The sequence below is a fragment of the Lolium perenne genome, chromosome 2, assembly GCF_019359855.2.
Source record: "Lolium perenne isolate Kyuss_39 chromosome 2, Kyuss_2.0, whole genome shotgun sequence".
In the NCBI taxonomy this organism is placed as follows: domain Eukaryota; kingdom Viridiplantae; phylum Streptophyta; class Magnoliopsida; order Poales; family Poaceae; genus Lolium; species Lolium perenne.
Window position 1 is genome coordinate 250,955,795 of NC_067245.2, and position 23,062 is coordinate 250,978,856.

The window sequence follows — 23,062 nt, forward strand, 5'->3', positions numbered from 1 at the left end:
TGTGATCTTATGCAAGGCTATGTTTGTTGGTGGTCTTTCATACTTGGAACATCTACCTTTTCACAACGTCTCACAGTGGCGAAGCTAGCATAAAAGGATTGTGTTCAAGTGAACCCAATGGATTTGTACTAATCTGAACTAAATTGCTATATGCCTCCATTTATCATTTAGTTAGAGATCATAGTTTTGTAGAGATGAACCCAATGCTTTATTTTGCTAGCTTCGCCAACGTGAATTGATTTGCTCCCATGCAGTTACATTGAAGCATGCATTAAAACTACTAGCTCCTTTACTTTGTACAAATCATCAAGTTGTTGCCATGGAAATGGAAAATAATTCTGCATCGTTCAATTGAATTTTTAGAATAAAAAACACTGCAATTCTTTCTATTTTTCATTAGCATAAGTGCATATAAACGTACATCCTTTGCTCCCAGCTTAGGGATGAACATTGCTTGCGAAGTATGGCCAAAAATGAGAAAATTACTGGGAACATATGTTGATTCCTGATGAGAGGATTTTGCTAAGACGAGATAGAACATTCGTCATACTTATGGAGTTAACCAAGTTATTACTGCTAAAAAGTCTATCTTTTCCTACGAATATTCTTCAAGAAAATGTTAAATAAATGCATTGTTTGACTGTAGTGTACAAGGTAAAATATAATTTTATTAAACTTACCATGTTCGAACAAGAGATAGGGTGACAGAAAAATACCCCTTCCAGATAAGAAATAGCAGGCCAGCTATTTACCAGATCATTGACCAATCCAAATGATTTTCCTTTCAGATGCACTTCACGAGCCATTCTAGTGAAGCTGTTAGATTCTAAATCGTTATAACCAAAGTACAAAATAATTCATCATGAAAAGCATCTAGAAAAGGTACCTGTACAAACTAGAAATGTTCAAGGCATTTTTTTTGGAGCAACCCTTCCTTTTCATTAAGCAAGAGGGAAAATCTAACCAAACTGTACAAGAGATGGCATATTTAGATTACGGAATATGCCCGAGAAAACCACCAAGAGAAATCAAAAAGGAAAAAAAACTAGTCCGGTTCAGCCGGGATAGCCGGCCTGAAGCCGTTGATAGGTCGATCCCGCTGTAGGATGTCTTCTCTGGCGATATCTACCACCTCCATGTAGGTGAACCGGCGTCCAGTGAAGATACACCGGTTCCGTTCCTTCCACGCATTCCAGAGCACGTAGGCTTTCCGTCGATCATGTCATCCCACCACTCGGATATGGAGTGGTAGTCGAGGCGATGGTTGGCGCGGATTTCACCAGATTCCATTTGGCTGCAGTGTAGGGGCAGTCTTTGCACAAGTGGTCAGCCGTCTCAGGCTCACGGAGACATAAAGGACATAGGGGGATCATGGGGACAACCCCTGATGGCAAGCATATCCGCGGTGAGAAGCTTTTCATGAAGGGCAAGCCAGCCAAACAGCTTACACTTGGGTTCAGCGTGGGCAGCCCAGAGCCCCAGACCTTCATGGCGTCGAATCTAGCAGGACCACCGAAGAATTGAGCATTGTAAGCGGAGCTGGCACTGTAGGTCGCATCGGAAGTGAGGTCCATGAGATGGAGTCCGGCTGCTCGGGGATGAGGGAAATGGATTGAATAGTATCCCAGATCTCCATGTATTGCGCCAGCTGGATAGGCACAAGTGGGTTGATATAGTGCTTGGAACTGGCTATGAAGAGATTGTACAAGTGATAAGATGCAAAATCCCAGAACTTTATTGTGCTATCATTTATATAAACAAATTGTATCATACATAAATGAATGCCAGCAATTTACAGAGTAATATATACATGCATGTAATAACAACAATATACAGAAGCTATGCCTTCACATGTACAGATCTGAAACAACTTAAGTAGAGACCTCTTATTCGTGTGAAGATAGAAAGAAGCTGCCTGCATGCAATACAGAAGCCATTGAAACTGGGTTTCTTTCATATTGGAATGAAGTACTTGCTCTCCAGACGTGTCTCCTCCACCCCGTTTTCCCACTGAAGATTCTTCCACCAATCAGACGAACCACATATTTGCTTTAATTTCCCATAGTTATGCATGCTTCTTAACGGGATACTTCTCAGATTTGGGCAGTCCTCCACCCGAAGGGTCTCAAGACATGGGAAAGCTCTTGGTCTACAAATAGTCCTCAGCTTCTTAAGTTCCGTCAATACCATCAATCTCAACTTTGGGAAGTCATTGTGCCCTTTGTCATTCGACTCAATCCATGAAGTCTCTACAACAGTATGTTCTTCTTGTTTATGTGAAGCGTGCTCTTGCATTTCCATTTGTGCACCATACTGCTCCTCATCTTCAACAATTTCGAGCATGCCATCACAATGAGATATGACAAGCCTCTCAAGCATTTGAAGTTTTCGGACCCATGTGATGTTCAACAACTTCGGGCACTGTGAAATGACCAACTTGCGGATGTACTGAAAGTTATGTGGCATTGGTGCAACAACGACATTTTCCAACGAGGGAAGAACCGAGAGGGTCAGGAACTGCAGGTGTGAAGTTGTAAGGTCAGCATCAGCAACCACTGTATTCAGGTCATAGCATGATTCAACATACAGCTCCTCAAGATGCTCCATGTGGTTGAGGTCAGAGATTTTGATTGATTGCATCTCTGCACAATACTTCAAGTTTAAGCGATGTGTTGACTTTGCCAAAGGACGGGGCATGTTCAATTTTTTTAGCACATCCTCAGCATAAATAGTGATTCCGAGGAACAATAGTTCCCTCAGGGAATCCAGATTCAGGTCATCGACATCACGGATTCCATAGTGGCTGCGGAAGAGATTGAGCACTCTCAACTTGTGTAACTTTGAGCAGTTGTTCAGGGTATCTTCAAGTGCAACAGTCACACTCAGATCCAAATGCCTCAACTCTTTCAGTAACCATAGGCGCTCAGGTAACCTCATAATGTGTGTGTGAGACAAATTCAGATGCTCCAGTGCAACCAACGCATCACATTCTGGAAGTGATGTTATCGCAGTATGAGAAAGATCGAGCACTTTCAAGGACGACATAGTTCTGAAAAATCCATAGCTCATCTTGTTCAAATTTGGATTGTTCTGGATCAATAATGTGGTGATGTTTTTGCACTTGGGCGAGAAATTAAGCTCGGTGATGTTATTAGACATGATGGAGATCCTTGTAGCTTCTTTCCACTCTCCAGCTGAAGGAGCATTATCCAAGGCCATCCCTGGTTTAGCTAGAAACTTTGTATCTGACTTGTTAACCAACCAAAGCCCCAGATGCCTGATTATGTGGTGCATTTTAACCTTTGATGACATTGAGCCACTGGCCTGCAGCAAGCAGGCTGAAATAAGACTGCGAATTATCTGATAACCCTTCTCACAATCATTTAATAGCAAACCTTCAGCTAACCAATAATCAATAAGTTGCTCTTTACTAATGGATCCATACTCTGGAAAAAGAGTGCAGTATAGGAAACACTTTTGCTGAGTGGGTGTGAGCCTGTCAAAGCTGTATTTCAACCGAGCAAACATTTCATTCACACCATCAATATTGTCCATATTGGTAGCAATTGCATCTGCAGCAGATTTCCACTCTCCCTCTTCCAAGCCTGCCACAGCGGTCCCAATGACATTGAGCGCAAGTGGTAGGCCTCCACAACTTCGGGCTATTGCCATGGCATGGTCTGTGACATTCTGGGGACCTGCTTCAACTGCTGCACTAGCCTCCTTACTCAGCTTGCTCAAGAATAGTTTCCATGAAGCATCGTCATCCAAAATCTGCATCTTAATCAAACTCCTCTGTGCATTCATCTGGAAGCATACTTCTCGGTAACGTGACGTGAGGATCAGCTTGCTCTGGCTGTTGGTATCTGGAGTTGGGATGCCAACATCCTCCAGTCCGAATTTCTTCCTTACATCATCAAGCAGGACTACAAACCTTTTCCTGGCCAGTGCCTTTACCAAGAATTTAGCCCGTTTGCCAACTGGCTCTGCTTCATTCCATGGCAAATTGAGTCTTTCTGAGATAGTCTGTTGTATCTCCACTGTGTTCAGTGTCTCTGAATTGGATACTTCAATAAAGATAACAACCTGGCACGGAAAGTTGAAAAATGGGAACATGAATTACAGTTGGAAGGTAATTTAAAATTATGGCTAAAAGTTAACCTGAAAAAAGAATGACAAGATAGTAGTGGAGAAAGCATGTGCCGAAAAGGATATCCAAATATGTTTTAAAATAGGTACACGAAAATAAGAAGCACTAATAAATTATGCAGAGGCATTTTATGTACACTTGGTCTATGCAAAATATGCTTGAAAGAATAATCGTTTTAAGAAGTTGTCAAATTGGACTATGCAATTAAAACAAAGCAATTTATATGTATATCCTATGTTTTACACATGAAGTTGTCAAATTTTCATGCTGAACTAGTACCTGCAAACAGCAGTTAACTGTCTGTGCATGCGAGAGCCATGCAAAATTTTCTTATGCATCTATTTCAGCGTTACTTCAGACTTCAGTGCACTGTATAGCTGTTCTACATTGAAACTTTCTCAAATGCATGGCAGCGCCAAAAAAGTTGCTCTACATAAATTTTTCTTCGAATGTGGTTCCAAATTCAACATATTTACAAACTTAAATAGCATCAGAAACGTACAGATAAACTTGTATATTCCGGCGTCAATTGCAGTAATTTAGAAAACATCATACCTGATAGTCATGGATCTTTTTGTCAAGATGATTATTGAAGACGTGGAGGAGTGTGGTCTTACCAACACCTCCTTGGCCCCACACACCAATTATGTTCGATTCACCCTTCTCAAACAGGTTGTGGAGCTGGCTCAGCATGGTCTCCAAACCAAACGTTTTGATTTGAGGCAAGGGATCGACAATCCTCGGCAGGGGCTTGAACCCAAATTCCTTGAACCGTCTCCCTTCCTCGATAAGTTTATTCGCCTCCTCAAGCGCCTCAACAACACGCCGGCCAACCGACGTACGGCGATGAGCATGGAGGGTGCACTGGGAGAGGCAAGAATACTTCAACAGACGGCCATACTCCTCATCGATGTCCTCCAGCTGCAGCTCGTCGACACGCGTCAGCCAGACCTGCACCTGAGGGTCACAGACGTTCAGCTTGTCCATCTCCGCGGTGACCCGCGCTCTCACCGTCGTCTCAACAGCCTGCAGCAGCTCCTTGGCCCTGTCCAGGTCGCCCCAGTTGGATTTGAGGCGAAGGAACGAGGCGACCTCTCGGGCCGCTGCGTCGAGCATGCCGGTGCCATCGAGGCATTCGCACAGGGGCTGCAGGCAGGAACCGGCCGCGCTGATCGCGTCGGTCATCGGGGACAGCAACGTTGAAGTAGCAGGAAGGCGGGGCAGGCATAAATGGAATATACAAATGCGTGAAAGTATCAAGGCTTATAAGGAGCAAGGCAATGCAATGCAAGGGAGAGAAGTCACGCGGTTTCCTGGTCAAATTGTGCTGCACGGCCAGGGTGTATAGAGAAGCCTCGGCCAGGGTACTGCCCGACGGTGACTGCATGTCTGGAGAAAATATCCACGCGCAGTTAACTACGAAGCAGTCAACATTCGGGAAGGAAAACTTGTGGAGCTCATGCTCTTGGAACTGAGGCAGAGTGCGGAGGGTAAAGACCTGTCACCGCGATCCTGTTTCCAGGTCGTTTCCTCAGACGAGAAACAATGGGCGCAGGCTAAGCAATGGCTGCTGCGCCCACGGCGAAACTAATGATATGGAAGAGTCAATTGATCGAACACGTTGCGTGCGACGACGAACCGCGGGGTGCGCGCCCAGTGTGGTTCCCTTGGCTTCACCACCCGCAGTGTTCCGGAACAGCCGGTAGTAGACCATGTGGGATTTTCGGCCACCCGCAGGGTTTTTACTTGCAATCTTGAAATTTGGAGGTGGAGGGTGATAGTCGTCGCCGTGCGGCGAACCGAACTAGCCGACAGGGAAACGCTAGTCAGCCGTTGGGCTCAGGAAGGAATATTCCTGCCAAACACCCGACGGGAATTTTTAGTATTTTATATTTTAAAGCTGAACCCATTTGCCTGAACCAGAGTGCTTCACTTTCATGCACTGTAGATGCCCAATTTCTTCCAATCCATCTTTAACACTTGGTACATGCTACTATGTGTTTTTTCTTTTTATTTTCTCTTTTGAGATTTTTGAATCATAGTTTTAGACAAAACAACTTTTCATCCGCAATTTTGTAGTTGTAGCTACCTACCTATACCTCTCAAACAAAAGGTTACATACGTCTGCAACAACGTTTTGTAAGTCCCTGCCTTAAAACTTCTTGGTGGAAATTTCTGGACACACCTTTATAGCCATAATTTATAGATGGTATATTTTTTTAGTTTTTTTTAAAAAAATACTGGAAGGTAATCTTTCGGCACAATTTTTTGGCCATAATTTTTAACACAACTCGATCTATGTTTTTTGAAAAATATATGTTTTGTTAATTAGTGGCCACCGCGTCGCCCTTTGTTTGAATTTTTTTTTACATGCCTCTCCTTTTATTTTCTGACATTAACTTCTAGAGATAACTTTTCGCCCTTAACTTTCTAATGGTAGTTACCTCACGGTACCTCCTCGACGATGAGAAATTCTACAAAGGTACTTCTTCGAACTTTTTTTTTGTTTCTCTCCTTTTACTCTTCGACGGTAACTTTTGAGATAGATTCCCGGCTATAATGTCCCACCAGTAGTTACCGCAAAGTACCTCCTCTACGGTTACTATTGCTCTTATAGTAATTCTCTAGCAGTAATTTAACTTTTTGCCTTTTCTTTCTCTGATATTTTTTCCAGTCGTAGTTTTACCATGGTAACTTCGAAGGTGATTTGTCGATTTTTTTGATGGTTATTTCTGCTCACAAAATTTTGACCTCATCACTGATTATTTGAAATTAATCCTTCATCGACGCGCCGGTAGTTATTCCATTCAAATCATCGGTCCCAAATAGTAATTTCCAGATGGTAATTATTTAACAACGGTTTTTCAACGGTGTGTAATTCTTCAGCTGTGGTATTTTCTTACCAGTAATTTTCAAAGGTGCACATTCTGCAATCTTCATCGACAATTTTCAAATTTACATGGACATCAATCTTTAGCAATAATTTGCTGATGGTAACTCTCCATTTGTAGTTCCCTTTTTCTATAGTACCTTCGTGGTTATGCTATTGTAGCTTCGAGAAATAAAATATTCCACTATTTGTCGCCTCTCCTATTCAAAAATGATATTAATACCTTATGTTAATCGGCTCACGATAACCTTACGCTTCTTCCATAGCTATTTTGACACAAAAATCTATTCCATCGCCCTCTTCTTTTCATCAAGAAACAAATATTACAACTTTTTATTAATCTACATATGATAACCCTACGGGCACGACGTGCCGCCTGCCAAAGCTTCCTAGTTTTGTCTTAACGTGGGCCTTCGACTGTCAACACGGCCTTGCTGGATTCAGCCCAAACATTTTGTTCTTTTTTACTGATTCGCGTAGTGATCCTGTTCCTGCAAAATTGTCAAAAACCAAACCACATTTGGGGCGATATTTTTTTTTTGAAAGGAATACGGTAAGGGAAGCCCCTACAGTGTTTTTTTATAATAAGAACCCAATTCTACGCCCGTGGGGACTTGAACCTGGGTGGCTAGGTCGTACATCCACTTCCCTAACCGAATGAGCTAGGCGCATAATCACTATTCTTAGATTTTTCTACAAAAATACCACTTTTGTTACATACGTGTGAATTGATTATGTTGTAAGTTTTGTTACAAATGTGTGACACATAACACTGATTCTATTGTTAAGCCGTTTTCTCACCGATATGACTCATCTATCGGGCTTATGTGGTAAATAAAATTACAGAAAAAAGGCTGTAAGAAACTTGTACCAAATTTTCATAGAACTCGAGAGCCTATCTACAAAACCGCTGAAGAGATAGGATTACCTATCTTCTACTTCCGTCGATTCCATCCTGCGGGGAATTTTGGGAACGAGTTGTGCGCGTCACCTGACCAGAACTCGCCTAGAGTACTCGCACATGCTCTTGGAAGCCGTGGGGCATAAGCACCTGCGCCCTTTTGGAGCAAGCCTATCATCGTCGCCTAGGACCGAGGCCGCGTGTGCACTATCGGCCAGGCTTCCCGATGTGGCCAGCGATTTTATCGTGACCACAAGTTAATCCAAGTTAATGGAACGCAAGGTGTTCCAGATTTAAAAAAAGAAAGAGAAAGTGGTATTTATGTGTTGAAAACATAAAAATAGAGGTTTAGGTGACATGACCCCTCTAACCCTTGTTTGATACTAAAGTTTTTGTGGAGATTAGTGGGATAATAGCCTAAAATATTAGTTGAAACCGCTAGGGTCACCCAATCCTCACAAAACACCATACACAATCCACTAGATGAAGATAGAGTATTGGAGATTGAGAAAAATACACTAAGATTTATGAAAAAGTGAGGTTACACGAGATTAAATTCGTTCAATACTTGAATACCAAACGTGCTTTTAGAAGCAAGTGGAGATTTAGAGTTTTGTAGGAATTATTCGTACTAACCTCCACAGAAAAACTCAGTACCAAACAAGATCTAAATGGGCTCGAAATGTGGTGGATTTTTGTCATTTTCTCCCCTTCCTCTGTTTTCTTGCGGACGGGGGGCTGAGGCGGGGAGAGCAAGAGAGAGAGAGAGACGAAGCGCTCAACTGCGCAAGACCGAAAGAAGTCCAAACAACCCCCTAAGTATTAAACTTGGGACGCTAGACCCCCTCAAGTTTAGATGGGACATTTAACCCCCTCAAGTATCAAAAACCAGTCAAATTACCCCCTCCAGCCTCTGATAGCTGTTTTGGTCCACGTGGAAAAGTGGTTTTGGGGCGGCCATGGCGATTTCCCCCACCGCCCGTACAGCTGCAGCCAGTCGCGTCCCTGCTCTCTGCCGTCGAGCAAGCACCACACTCGCTCTCTCTCCGGTTGCCCGAGCACACTCATGGCCTCACCTAGGCTCCACCTCTTCGCCTATGATGCGCCGCCGGCAAAAGGCAAGTCAACGGCCATGCGGCGCCCGTGCTTGCCTCCGCGCACGTCACTGCAGCAGACCAACGCGCCTCCCACCGCTCATTTGACCCGTGGCCCTGGCTGCCTCTCCCGTGGCACCGCCTCGTTTGTACTTCGTCAGCAACAGCAGTTTTCCCCAATCCTTCGATGCGCAGAGCCGGCCGACAGCGGCTCCACTGTTTTCCTTTGGTCTGCATCAGCGGCAAGCAGCTGCAACATCAAATTGCTTCACATCACTACTACAATTCGTGCAAGGCAGGCCTCTTGCTTTTTTCATCCGCCGCGTGCACAGCCGGGCAGTTCCGTTTCGTTCGCCCAAGCTGGCTGCTGGCCTCACCTTGACCATGTCCCCCGCGTGCAGTGCAGCGCTAGCAGCAGCGCCACGCTGTCCCCCACGTCCTGGCCTCGCCTTGACCCCGTTGCTCGCGTGCACATCAGCTCGCGCAGCAGCTCCCCAACCCACGCCATCGCCAGAGAGAGTGAGGCCACGCCTTGGCAAGAGCTAGTTCGGCAGCTGTGGTGCAGAGATCGTCAAATTGAGACGCCTACCATCAGGCCGTCGTCGGGAGAGATGAGGAAAGCGGCGGAGGAGAGGTTCGGCGGCGCGGGGTGATGGTCTCAGCAGGTGCGGCGAGCTGGGCCGAGGCTGCGAGTTGGTTCGGCCGGAGTCGGACCAGGCCACCAGGGGTTATTTGCTCGGTTCGATGACTCACCGGAACAATTTGACCAAAACCACTTTTATACGTGGACCAAAACAGCTATCAAAACAGGGCTACCCTAGCTAGCGATCGTTTGCTCAAAGCAAATTGAGCGATCGGTTTAGGACATAATTTTTTTTCCATTTTAGGAATGTTTTGGACTGTAGTATATCCTATTTGAGGAAAGTTCTGCATGCATGTAGAAGGGAACAAATCTGATGACGTAAAGCGAGAATCTTTCTCAATTTGAAAATTTAAAACATTTTATCTCACAAACGACAACTCCGATTTAAGATCTGTTTTCACCTATGAGTCGGTCTCGTCGAGATCTTCAAAACTAGCACCCATGTTGATATGTTTGGAGAAACTTTTTTTCGGGCTAAAAGTTATCAACCCTCTCTATCTGAATAATCAACCCCTCCGTACTTGAGTGATCAACGGTGAATTTATAAAATTATCAACCTGGTGCAGGCTATTGAGGGAAAGTTCTGCATGCATGCACAAAAAGACGAATCCGCTGATGCCAGTGGAATCTTTTCTAAATTTGAAAATTTAAAACGTTTTAACTTTCAAACAATAACTCCAAATTAAGATCCGCTTTCACCAATAAATCCGTCTCAACGAGATCTTCAAAACTAGCACCCATGTTGATATGTTTCGAGAAACTTTTTTTCGGGCTAAAAGTTATCAACCCTCTCTATCTGAATAATCAACCCCTCCGTAGTTGAGTGATGAACGGTGAATGTATAAAATTATCAACCTGGTGCAGGCTATTGAGGGAAAGTTCTGCATGCATGCACAAAAAGACGAATCCGCTGATGTCAGCGGAATCTTTTCCAAATTTGAAAATTCAAAACGTTTTAAATTTCAAACGATAACTCCAAATTAAGATCCGCTTTCACCAAAAAATCCGTCTCGACGAGATCTTCAAAACTAGCACCCATGTTGATATGTTTCGAGAAAAAAAAAATTCGGGCTAAAAGTTATCAACCCTCTCTATCTGAATAATCAACCCCTCCGTACTTGAGTGATCAACGGTAAATATATAAAATTATCAACCTGGTGTAGCCTATTGAGGGAAAATTCTGCATGCATGCACAAATAGACGAATATGCTGATGTCAGTGGAATCTTTTCCAAATTTGTAAATTCAAAACGTTTTAACTTTCAAACGACAACTCCAAATTAAGATTCGCTTTCACCAATAAATCCGTCTCGACGAGATCTTCAAAACTAGCACCCATGTTGATATGTTTTGAGACACTTTTTTTCGGGCTAAAAGTTATCAACCCTCTCTATCTGAATAATCAACCCCTCCGTACTTGAGTGATCAACGGTAAATATATAAAATTATCAACCCCAAAGTTAATTTTATTTGAAAACAGTTTAGCGATTTTTTTTAATTTAGAAGCTATCAACCCGGTGTCCTGTTATTTATCAATAGTAAATATAAATAACTACTAACCCTAAAAATCTAATTTTATTTTGAATATTTTGGCGGCTCTTTTTAGTTTACAAGTTATCAACCCGGTGCCCCGTTATTTATCAATGGTAATTATAAATAACTACCAACCCTAAAAAGTATTCCATTTAGAATATTTTAGCGAATATTTTTTTATTTTACAAGCTATCAACCCGGTGCCTCGTTATTTATCAACGATAAATATAAAATAAATAATAACCCTAAAAGTATTTCATTTAGAATATTTTAGCCACTCTCTTTTAGTTTAGAAGCTATCAACCTGGTGACCCGCTATTTATCAATGGTAAATATAAATAAATATCAACCCTAAAAATTTAATTTAATTTAAAAATGTAGCGACTCTTTTTTTGTTTACAAGTTATCAACCCGGTGCCCCGTTATTTATCAACGGTAAATATTAATACCTAGCAACCCTAAAAAGTAATTTTCATTAAAAAAAATTTTAGCAACTTTTGTTAGATTACAACTTAAAACAGTACTTAATTTGAGTAGCAAGTGGTAGTTCATTTGAGTTGCAAGTGGATCTTCCCACCCGTTATTTTCCCCCTTAAAAACCACTGGCCCGAAAAAGGGAATTGCAAAAGGACCCCATTAAATATGAATTACCGTACGAAAAAAAAACCGAAAAGGGAATTGCAAAAAGTGAATTGAGAGTCTGCCTCGCGCTGAAGAAAAAGAGTGAGATGCTATGTGTATGCATGCAACAATTTAATGAAAAGTTGGCTCATTAAATGCAAATTCATGAGATGCTCTGTGCATGTGCATGCATGCAGTGTGAACGCTAATGCAACTTGCAAAGTAGTAATACAACCTGTTAGTGTGAACACGTGTGAACGCAATTAAAACACCACGTGATACAAAGGGAATTGAGTCGCGCTTTCGCGCGAGCGCTCCGCGCCACAGAAATCGATCGCTCGAGCGAGCGATTGCCAGGGAGGGGATTCGATCAAAACAGCCATTAGAGGCTGGAGGGGGTAATTTGCCTGGTATTTGATACTTGTGGGGGTTAAGTGCCCCAATCCAAACTTGAGGGGGTTTAGTGTACCAAACCTAATACCTAGGAGGGGTTATCTAGACTTCTTTCGTGCAAGACCCAAGCGGTTGTAGCCTCGCCTTGAGAGTGCGAAGAGTGGTCCCTCGTGATGCCAGGTGATCTACTAATCACAAACATATTGGTGGGGGTTGCCCTTCCGCGCGCGCATCCGAAGCAGCAAGGCACATTGCCTGTTCAGCAAATCGCTGCTCAGTGTAAGCCCAAGCGGCGAACTCACCGTGCTAAAAGGGGGGCCTGGAGTAAGGGGACTAATAATCAAGGGTTATAGTTCCTGGAATGTTCTCGTGGGAGGATTATCATCAGACACAACCGTTCTCCACTGTGTCTTCTAGGTGTTCGACGAAATGCGTGAGCGCCACGTCGTGTTCGGAATGGCAGGAAGTCACCCATTGTATTCTTGAATACATATCATGATACTGTACGGGTTGATCAGGTTACTTATGCACACATCAGTCATCCCTTTACGGTAGGATTAGCTTTGAGCCTTCAACTTTCTGCTCAAAAGAGTAGGTCGGAATCTGGAAACTCGCATTTCATTGCTTCTTTAGGAGGTGCTGCGCAGCAAATTAAGTAAGTGTAGCTGCACAGCTGAATCCCTTTGCAGGCCACAAACCTTACCATTGAAGAAAATCCACTCAGGTATGAGTTAACTATACTTGTATATGAGTGTAGGCATTTAAAAGATATGCTGATGAATACAGATGCATACATAACATATAGCTTTGAACAGTTTATGTGTATGTACAGAATACAGATAGGCTTATTCACTTGCCGTCTGAACATATAAATGGAATACATCGATTGGTATTTACATCGTAAAGAAAATATAATACATCTATTATGAATCTGAACATATCAATGTAACCAAGGAATATATAGGTCGGTATTTACATGACAAACATAATTATCAGTACTGTATGTTGTATCATCATGTTGCAGTGAGAAATGCAGTTTAAATTGGTTCACACTTGTGCTAGTCTTTGTCTTGGATGGAAATGAAATACTCGCTCTTCATTATGCCCTTGCTACCCCATTCTAGCCTTTTCCACCAGTCATTCGATCCACAAATCCTATTTAGTTTCTGGCAATCATATGTTTGGCCCAATGGAATTGTACTCAGATTCGGGCAGTCCTCCACCATAATACTTTCAAGACAAGGGAAGTCTCTTGGGATGCATATCCTTCTCAGCTTCGGTAGGTCAGTCAGCACCAGTGATCTCAATTTTGGGAAGTCTACATGGTGCTGTATCCCATTGATCCGCCTACTCCTCGTCATTGTCTGGTAATCTTTGGTATATTCTATCCATGCGTCGTCTGTTTCTTGAACAACTTGGTCTAATTCATGGCAGTGACAGATAGAAAGCTTCTCAAGTGATTCCAGCTTCAGAACCCAGGTCACATAGTGCAACTTTTGGCAGTGAGATATTGTAATTTCTAGGAGGTTCCGAAAGTGATGAGGCGAAGATCCAATCTGAATTGTTTCAAGGGCTGGAAGCTTAGCAAGGGTGAGAGCATGCAGATTTGGCTTGTCAGAGTCAGCAATAAGTTGTGTCAAGTCAGGGCATGCTTCAACATAGAGCTCTCGAAGTTGCACCATATTTTTGAAGTCAGATATTTGGATCGACTGCATTTGTCGGCAGTGTTTGAGGCTAAGGTGCTGTGTCGACTTTGCGAGAGGGTGTGTCTTTGTCAACTTCTTCAACACATCCTCCGCATAAATTGTGATACCAAGGGATTCAAGTTCCTTTAAGGAATCAATGAAGATCATTAACATCACGAATCCCATAGTTGCTTCGGAAGAGGTTTAGCACCCTTAGCTTGTGTAACCTGGAACAATTGTCAAATGTGTCTTTAAGGGCCTTGGTAACACTCAAGTCTAGATGTGTCAGTTCTTTGAGCATCCAAAACTCTTCAGGAAGACTCTCAATGCATGTGTGGGACATATTGAGATACTTGAGCTTGGACAATGTTCTACAAATGGAAGTGTTGTGATGCGGGTGTGTGAAAGATCAAGAACCCTTAAAGAAGGCATGAATTTGAAGAATGTTGGACAGAGACTCTCCAAATTAGGATTATGCTGAACTAGCAAAGTTACAAGATTCTTGCACTCAGGTGAGATACAAAGGTCCTTCATGTTATTAAACATGAGCGATATCCTTCTAGCCTTTTGCCACTCTCCCTGTGATGGAGCTTCCTCCAAACTCATTCCAGCCTTCACAATATTTTTCTGCCCTGCAAGGGAAATCCCCAGCTGACGAATTATGTGATGCATTTTAACTTCTGAGGAGTCAGACTTGCAATTTTCCAACAAGCATGCCGACAACAGGCTACGGATTATGCCATGGCCTTTCTTGGGGCCCTGAGGTATGAACCGTTCTGCCATCCAGTAATCCACAAGCTTATCTTTGTTGATTGTGCCATATTCTGGGAAAAGGGTGCAGTACAGGAAACACTGCTGCTGTGTTTTTGTCAACTTATCGTAACTGTATTTCAATTTATGGAACATTTCTGGGACTCCTTGCAAGTCCTTCATGTCATCCTTTGTCTCTTGCGCTGCCCTGATCCAATCCCTTGGTTCTGTGAGTCCTGCCACGGCCCTGCCTATCACCTTGAGTGCAAGTGGCAGACCACCACAGCTTTTGACAATTTTTTCAGCATTCTCTCGTATGACATTATTGAGGGCAGGAGACTCAATGGCTGCAACAGCGTTATTGCTCAGATTGCTTCGGAATAGCTCCCATGCTGACTCCTTCCCAAGGTACTCCATCTTGATCAAACTCTGGTGTGCTCCCATTTGATTGCAAACATGCTCAAAACGTGAGGTGAGAATCAACTTGCTTTTGCTCTCAGAGTCTGGGGTGGGGATCCCGACTTCTTCTATTTGGAATATGCTCCAGATATCAGCTAGCAAAATGATAAATTTATTTCTGCCCAGAACTTTCGCCAAGAACCTGGCACGAATTTGCTCTGTCTCTGTGTCATTCCAAGGCAAACCAAGGCGGTCTGAAATCACATGCTGTATGGCTGCTATATTTAGCTTTTCAGAGTTGGACACCTCAATCATTATTACCACCTAGCAAAGTCAATTTGGATCAGTAGAACTATTAGGATGCAGTTAAACTGTATGAAAGAGTAATAAGCTGTGGATTTGTATGGAGTTCTTGGATTTATGAACAAAAAATCAAGTGTGCCAATTAACCATTCTATAACTGGCAAACTCGAAATGAAGTATAAAACTAACGGGTTACCTAGTGCCATGGTTATACTCTTACCCATGTTCACGTTGTGGGAGAATGTTCACTCGTATTTTAATATCTCGTCATTGGATAGATGTAAAAGCCGGATTATTAAGAAAATGGCTTGGGGCTATGATAAGTTGATAACATGTGCAAGGAAGATCTTTTGCTTGCGTTGATTCAAATCTGCCAGAGCAAAGGCAGAAAGTGTCAGGGCCCGGTGGCTGCTGACATTGTTGATCGAGGAAGGGGGAGGAAGAGGAGCACCGGCGGCTCAGAGCTAAACAGCTAAGGAAATAAAGACAGTACTAGATAAACTTGGTTGTTTTCATTATGCGTGACCACCCATCCACCCTCTCCTGTCCTCTTATAGAGATAAGGACAGGACCACGCAAGTTAATACAGATTCATCATTATGCTTACAAACCTTAATTGCACTTAATCTGCTAAAGCTAATTTGAATCCTTGAGTAGAAAGGTAAAGCCAATTTGAGGTCTGGGAGGTAACAACACGTCAGTACCGTCAGTTAGCTGATGGAGAAGATAGGATCCTGACAGTACCCTCCCCTTGACACAAGACTTCAAGTCTTGAATTCAGGAAACGTCGCTTTGATAAAATCGGCGTCTTCCCATGTTGCTTCACCAGGTGTCATGTCTTGCCAATGGATTAACCACTGAGTTACCGGAATGTCGTACTCGCCTGCATTCCTGGGAACAATACGACACTGCAGAATAGCAATGGGGTAGATTTTTAGTTTACCTGAAGGAGCAACCAAGGGAAGTTTGCTGTTAGGTACTGCCATTGGTCCGAGATGCTTCTTCAACTGGTTTACGTGGAATACATCATGTATTTGTGTTCCTTCAGGTAACTGGAGCTTGTAAGCTCGCTTCCCTACAGTTTGTAAGATCCGGAAGGGGCCATACCACTTAGACGCCAGCTTCCTTGGATTTCCCTTACCCAACGCATGTTCTCGATGGTTCTGCATTTTCAAGTACACCATGTCGCCGAGCTCAAATGTTCTAGCAGTTCTATGCTGATCAGCAAATTTTTTCATTGTACCTTGGGCTTTTGCTAGGTTCTGTTGAAGGACCTTGAGCATGTGATCCTTGTCCCTGATTGTTTCTTCGGCTTCGGGAGCCATTTCGGTATTTACCGGCAAGGCGGTGATTAGAGGAGGAGGGTATTCATATAAAGCCTCAAAAGGAGACATCTTAATGGCAGTATGGTAGCTGCAGTTATACCACCACTCAGCTGCTGCGAGCCACTGCATCCACTTTTTAGGTTCTGCGAAGGTCATGCAGCGCAAATACTGCTCCAAGCACTGGTTGACACGCTCTGTTTGTCCATCCGATTCAGGATGGTAAGCAGTAGAGAAGTGCAATTCAATCTGAAGGGCTGAGAATATATCTTTCCATACCTTGCTCTGAAAAATTCTGTCCCTATCAGAAGTAATCACTGTCGGGGGACCATGAAGCTTGATTATATTCTTTATGAAAATGTTAGCCACTTCCTTCACTGTGTATGGATGAGATAGCGGAAGGAAATGTGAGTACTTCGTGAGCCTGTCAACCACAACCAAGATGACATTTTTTCCTTTCGAGGTGGGCAGTCCTTCAACAAAGTCAAGACTAATCTCTGACCATTTTCTATGAGGAATTGGAAGTGGATCCAATAGGCCGGGATAAGGAACTCGCTCCGTCTTGGATATTTGGCACACTGGACATTCTGCTATCTTGTTATTGAGGTACTGCTTCATTTTAGGCCAATAAAAAAGTTGTTTGATGCGGTGGTATGTTACTCTGTTCCCGGAGTGTCCTCCAAATGCAGAAGAATGGAAGGAGTTGAAGATCTTGGATTTGAGTTCTCCGCTTGAGCCAATATAAATTTTTCCTTTGTGCCTTAATATTCCAGATTGGATAGAAAAGGTAGGGTGGCTTTTGTTGTCAACTGCCAGCTCCTGGAGCAACTTTGTGCAATGATCATCACCAATGTAGGACAAGGTGATGTCCTGTGTCCATGTAGGTACAGCCATGGTTGTAGCTTGACAATACAGAGGAATTGGTTCTTGTTCATCCTTGTCTTGGTATTGTCTTGAGAGAGCATCAGCGACTTTGTTTTCGATGCCTTTTTTATATTGAATTGTGAAGTCAAACTCCAACAATTTTAGCATAAGCTTGTGTTGTATTCCTTCTAGCATTTTCTGGCTTGCCAAGAACTTTAGACTGCTTTGATCGGTTTTAATGACCAGTCTGTTGCCAATGAAATAGTGCCTCCATTTTTTGAGAGCCTGCAGAATCGCCAATGCTTCTTTTTCATAAATTGATTTATCATTGGTATGGGGACCCAAACTCTTGCTGAAGAAGGCAATTGGTCTGGCTTGTTGCATCAATACCGCTCCAATCCCGGTAGCACAAGCATCTGTCTCCAATGTGAATGGAGAAGCAAAGTCAGGCAGAGCCAATACTGGAGGAGTGGTCATCACTTTCTTGAGTTCATCAAATGCTACTTGTTGTTCTGGACCCCAGAGGAAAGCATTCTTCTTGAGGATGCTATGTAGAGGTTGACATATCTGAGCATAGTTTTTTATGAATCTTCTATAGTAACCAGTGAGACCAAGGAATCCTCTCAGTTTCTTAATTGTTTCTGGTACTTTCCATTGGATGATGTCCTGGATCTTAGATGGGTCAGTTTTAACTCCCTGCCCAGAGATTATGTGGCCCAAGTATTCCACTTGTTTCTGCCCAAATTGACATTTGCTGAGTTTTGCCTTGAGGGAGTGATTTCTCAAGGTTTGCATGACTTGAGTCAAGTGTTGTTTGTGCTCCTCTACTGACTTGCTGTAAACCAGGATGTCGTCAAAGAAAACTAAGACGAACTTTCTGAGGTATTGTGAAAATATAGTGTTCATGAGCTCCTGGAATGTTGCAGGGGCATTGCACAGGCCGAAGGGCATCACTACATATTCGTAGTGACCTAGGTGCGTGGAGAAAGCTGTCTTGTGGATGTCAGACTCTTTCATTCGAATCTGGTGATAGCCAGACCGTAAGTCGAATTTAGAGAAAATAATAGCTCCATGTAACTCATCAAGCAGGTCTTCAATCACCGGAATTGGAAATTTATTTTTGATTGTCAAGTCGTTCAAGCCACGGAAATCGACACACAATCTCCATGATCTATCCTTTTTTCTCACAAGAATTGCTGGAGATGAATAGGGACTAGTGCTTAGTCGGATTTCTGCATTTTTTAGCATTTCTTTAATCAGCTGTTCCACTGCGTCCTTTTGGCTGTGTGACATTCTGTAAGGACGAATGTTTGGTGGTTTGGCCCCTGGTTCAAGAGGAATCTGGTGATCACATGCTCTATGTGGTAGCAGCCCAGATGGAGCTTGAAAGATATCTTGAAATTGGTGGATGAGGTTGGCAATGTCATCTGTAACTGCTTCTTGCTGAACTGTGTCACTTGTTTCAGTGTCGGGCCTAGTATAGAATAAAGCATATCCAAAAGCCGCTTGCTCAAGCAGTTTACTACATTGCTCCGAGGAGATCAACATTTTGTTTTTTGGAAACATGTGATCTTGGAATGTGTGTAAGGAGCCATCTTTGCCAATTGTAAGCTCTCGGCCAATAAAATCGAAGGTGACAGGATTATACAGTTTAAACCAATTCACACCTAAGATTATATCTGATCCTTGCAACTCAAGTATACGGAAGTCAGTAGTGAACTTCTGTCCCTGGATGGAGAAGGTGCAATTGTATGCAATTGAGTTGGAAGAAAGAATGCCTCCACCTGCCACTTTCACAGACCTGTTTGTGGATTTTGTCAGAGGAATGTTGTTCTTGATGGCAAACTGAAGATCCATAAATGTGTTGGTGCTGCCCGTGTCAGCAAGGGCAATGCCATGTGTGTTGCCAATAAGCAGAGCTAAGGAGATTGTCGATTCATTAGGACATCCTCGATAAGCTGCGGCAGAGATATTCATGAGTTGTTCCGCAGCTTGTGGTATTGCTGCTTGTACTGAAACCTGTGGCTCAGCTGCTTGTGCAGGAGGATCAGGAGGAATTGCCTTATCTGGAATACAGAGTAGTTGCAATTGTTCTTCATCTAGGTCATCATCAGAATAACACTGTGTCTGGATGAGATTGATAGCTTTCAGCATCTGCGGACATTTGTGTCCCAAGGCCCAATTTTCAAAGCAATACCAGCATTTCCTCGGGCCACGAGGCCTGTCATTTGCAGGTCTGTTTCCATTATCTCTTGGAGGAGCAGGTCTATTAGGCTGGTGCTGGAAAATCCTATTAGGAGGAGGACCTGGAGCTGCCCTTTTGTTGTTATATAGGTGTGCCTTCTCATACTGGCGAGCATACCAGTAAGCAGAGAGGAGACTATCAGGCTTCTGACATTGAACTGTATGCTTAATGGTTTCCTTGAGTCCGCTAATGAATCTATCAATGAAAAAATCCTGCGGAAGATAATCCCTTTCTCTCTTCATTTGCGTCATCCAATTCTCATACTGATCAATGTAAGCATTAACTGAAGTTACTTGCTTAAGCATCTGCAACTGGTCCATTGGGTCATTCGCCACAGAGTCGGGAAATCTGTCTATCAAGACTTGGCTCAGTTCTGCCCAGGAGATTCTGTGCAGCTTCAGACCTGCACTGTTTAGCCAGGTCTTGGCTTGGCCCCTGATGTGAGCAATGCCCCACTTTACTCTGTTTTCGGGTGGAATCTGCACCAAATTGAATATGTCTTCGCATTCCAATAACCAAGCACGAGGAGCATCACCGGAAAAGATTGGTAATTCGACATGTGGTGTTCTCAGGTGGGGTTCTGTATAAGAATTTGGATTATGGTTGGTGTAGTGGTCATTGGGAGGGGGCTGTGTATGTGGAGGGGGTGGGGGTTGTGGTTGGTAGGGTGCCGGATATGGGTTTGGTTGATAAGGAGGTTGGTAATATGGGTAATATGGTGGTGGAGGTGGGTAGTAGGGAGGTGGATATGGATGCTGGTATGGAACATAGCTTGAAGGATGTTCGGAAATGGTGCTCGATGGGGTGTATTGGTGTGGGTGGGATGTTGGGTTCATGGTTTGGGTTTGGTGTGAGTTGTGAGTTGTGAGCTGAGTGTGGCGTGGTGGTGGTGACGATGGCGGTAGTGAATATAGGTTGGGCATTAGGTCGAATAGGTGGGGGGATTTTAGGTGGCGGTGGCACAGGGAGTTGGGCGGGTGTTAATTGGCCAAGGTTGAGTGGGAAAGATGGTGGTGGTGCGGCGGCTGGTGTTGTTGCCGGAGTTGTGACCTCGGTTATGGGTGAGAGCGAGTGTTGTGGGAGGGGTGGGGGTGTGGAAAAAGGCTGGCTTTGGGGAGTGGATGGGGCGGGGGAGACGGCGACGGCAGCGGTTTCCGAGGGGGATAAGCGACCGAAAGCAGTAAACATAGAAGACATCATGTCAGTCATACGCCTCATCTCACCTTGGATGGCGTTGAGGGCGAGGGAGGAATCAGCCGCTACCTTCTCCTGGCGATCCAGACGGCGTCGGATCGATCGGACCTCACGGGGCAGGGCGGCGCGCCGCTGTTCCTCGTCGTGGTCGTCCTCGGTGGTCGAGGGCATGGCCAGCACCCCGTTGATGTTTGCCTCGTGTGCTGCACGATCCCGCGAGGTTGAGCGAGATCGTCCCTCGGGCGCCATGGCGGAGTAGACCCGATGGGGAAGGGTGGGAAGGGTGGGGATGGTGGCGGTCCGAGCGAGCTATTGCTCTGATACCACGCTGTCAGGGCCCGGTGGCTGCTGACATTGTTGATCGAGGAAGGGGGAGGAAGAGGAGCACCGGCGGCTCAGAGCTAAACAGCTAAGGAAATAAAGACAGTACTAGATAAACTTGGTTGTTTTCATTATGCGTGACCACCCATCCACCCTCTCCTGTCCTCTTATAGAGATAAGGACAGGACCACGCAAGTTAATACAGATTCATCATTATGCTTACAAACCTTAATTGCACTTAATCTACTTAATCTGCTAAAGCTAATTTGAATCCTTGAGTAGAAAGGTAAAGCCAATTTGAGGTCTGGGAGGTAACAACACGTCAGTACCGTCAGTTAGCTGATGGAGAAGATAGGATCCTGACAAGAAAGTCTGTCCTCTATCTAATTGATAATTACTTCAGAATTATGCATGTACAAGGTGCAGCTGGGCATGGTAGGAAGCATATTAATTCAAATCTCCAGTACAGGATCAGTACTTAAATGTGTACATTAACTTTTGTTACTATGTTCATTTAAGTTTCTCTTGTAGAATCATATAATCATTCTCATCTAATGTCCATATATGCAAGTTAACTAGTTCCTATCAGTGGAGAACCAACTTGTGGTTGGATGGTTAGGAGGGCAGTGGCATCCCCAACCCACCAGAGTTCACATCCCAGATTTGACACTTTGGAGTCTCATAAAGGCGGAATATTACAAAAAAAAAAAAAGTTCCTATCAGTGTTACGCACCTGGTAATCGCTGCCCCGTTCTTTGAGTTCATTGTTGAAGGTATTGAGGAGTGTTGTCTTCCCTACCCCTCCTGGACCCCAAACTCCAATGATGCCGACATTGCTGCTGTTGAAAAAATCCCGGAGATCCTTTAGTACAGGCGTGATGCCAAAGGCTTCTATCCTTGGTCGCTCCTCGACCAAGTCTGGCAAAGGCGTGGATCCAAATACCTTAAATTGGTTCCCTTCCTCAATTAGCTCCCCAAGATCCTCCAGAGTCTTGAGAACACGCTTGCCAAGATGATACCGTTTTCTAAGGATTAGTGAATAATTCCAGAAACAAGAGTATTGCATGAGTTGATCACACTCTCGGTCAATATCATCAACTAAGGCCGGGACCCAACGACCCTTCTCAGCCATAATTTGACTAGGGGATGACACTTGTTGAGCTGGTTGGTCTCGCGGGTAACTTGTTCTTGAACCACCTTCTCAAAAGCTTGGAGATATTCACTGGCTTTAGTAAGGGCTCTCCGATTGCGCTTGATGCAAAAGAAAGAAGCGAATTGTCTTGCAGTAGCTGCTGGTAGCCCTGTGTTATTGATGAAGCCACACACAGGCTGCAATACTGCAGAAATCATGCTAGGATCAGCCATGTTGGCGTTGCACAAGGAATTATGTGGATATCAGGATATGGCTCAATATTTCAAGAAACGAGAGAGAACAAGATGCTATGCAGCATAATCTAAAGATCTCCGGCTGCTTGCGAAAGAGGAGCACTGTGTACAAGAAAATTGAGACTTGCTTTTTAAGAATGCAAAGCTATGACAGTGTGTACCGTGGAACCACCCTCCGGTGCAGTTTCCTGCAATTTACACAATGGGCTTCGATCGGACCAGACTACCCGAGCACAGCGCATGTGGACACTTTGTCAACTAATTGCAGCTGTGTAAGGTATCAGGTCACTGTTATTAATTGCATTAAATTTTTTGAGACAATCATTAAAACGCTGACAGAATATCAATACGTGTATTAGCAAAGAATAT

The 23,062-nt window shown here is 43.8% G+C and overlaps 1 protein-coding gene and 1 pseudogene across 1 annotated transcript; both read right to left on the reverse strand.

Annotated features, from left to right (window-relative positions):
- Positions 1-1,709: 1,709 nt before the first annotated feature.
- On the reverse strand, positions 1,710-5,397 carry LOC127335588 (disease resistance protein RPS2). Its single transcript, XM_051362301.2, has 2 exons — positions 4,706-5,397; positions 1,710-4,086 (listed from the first exon to the last, which is right to left on the reverse strand). Exons 1-2 carry the CDS (start codon positions 5,333-5,335, stop codon positions 1,954-1,956), a joined length of 2,763 nt encoding a protein of 920 aa, XP_051218261.1. The 5' UTR covers positions 5,336-5,397; the 3' UTR covers positions 1,710-1,953.
- A 7,885-nt stretch (positions 5,398-13,282) lies between these two features.
- LOC127330575 (disease resistance protein RPS2-like) lies at positions 13,283-22,672 on the reverse strand (annotated as a pseudogene).
- Positions 22,673-23,062: the final 390 nt, after the last annotated feature.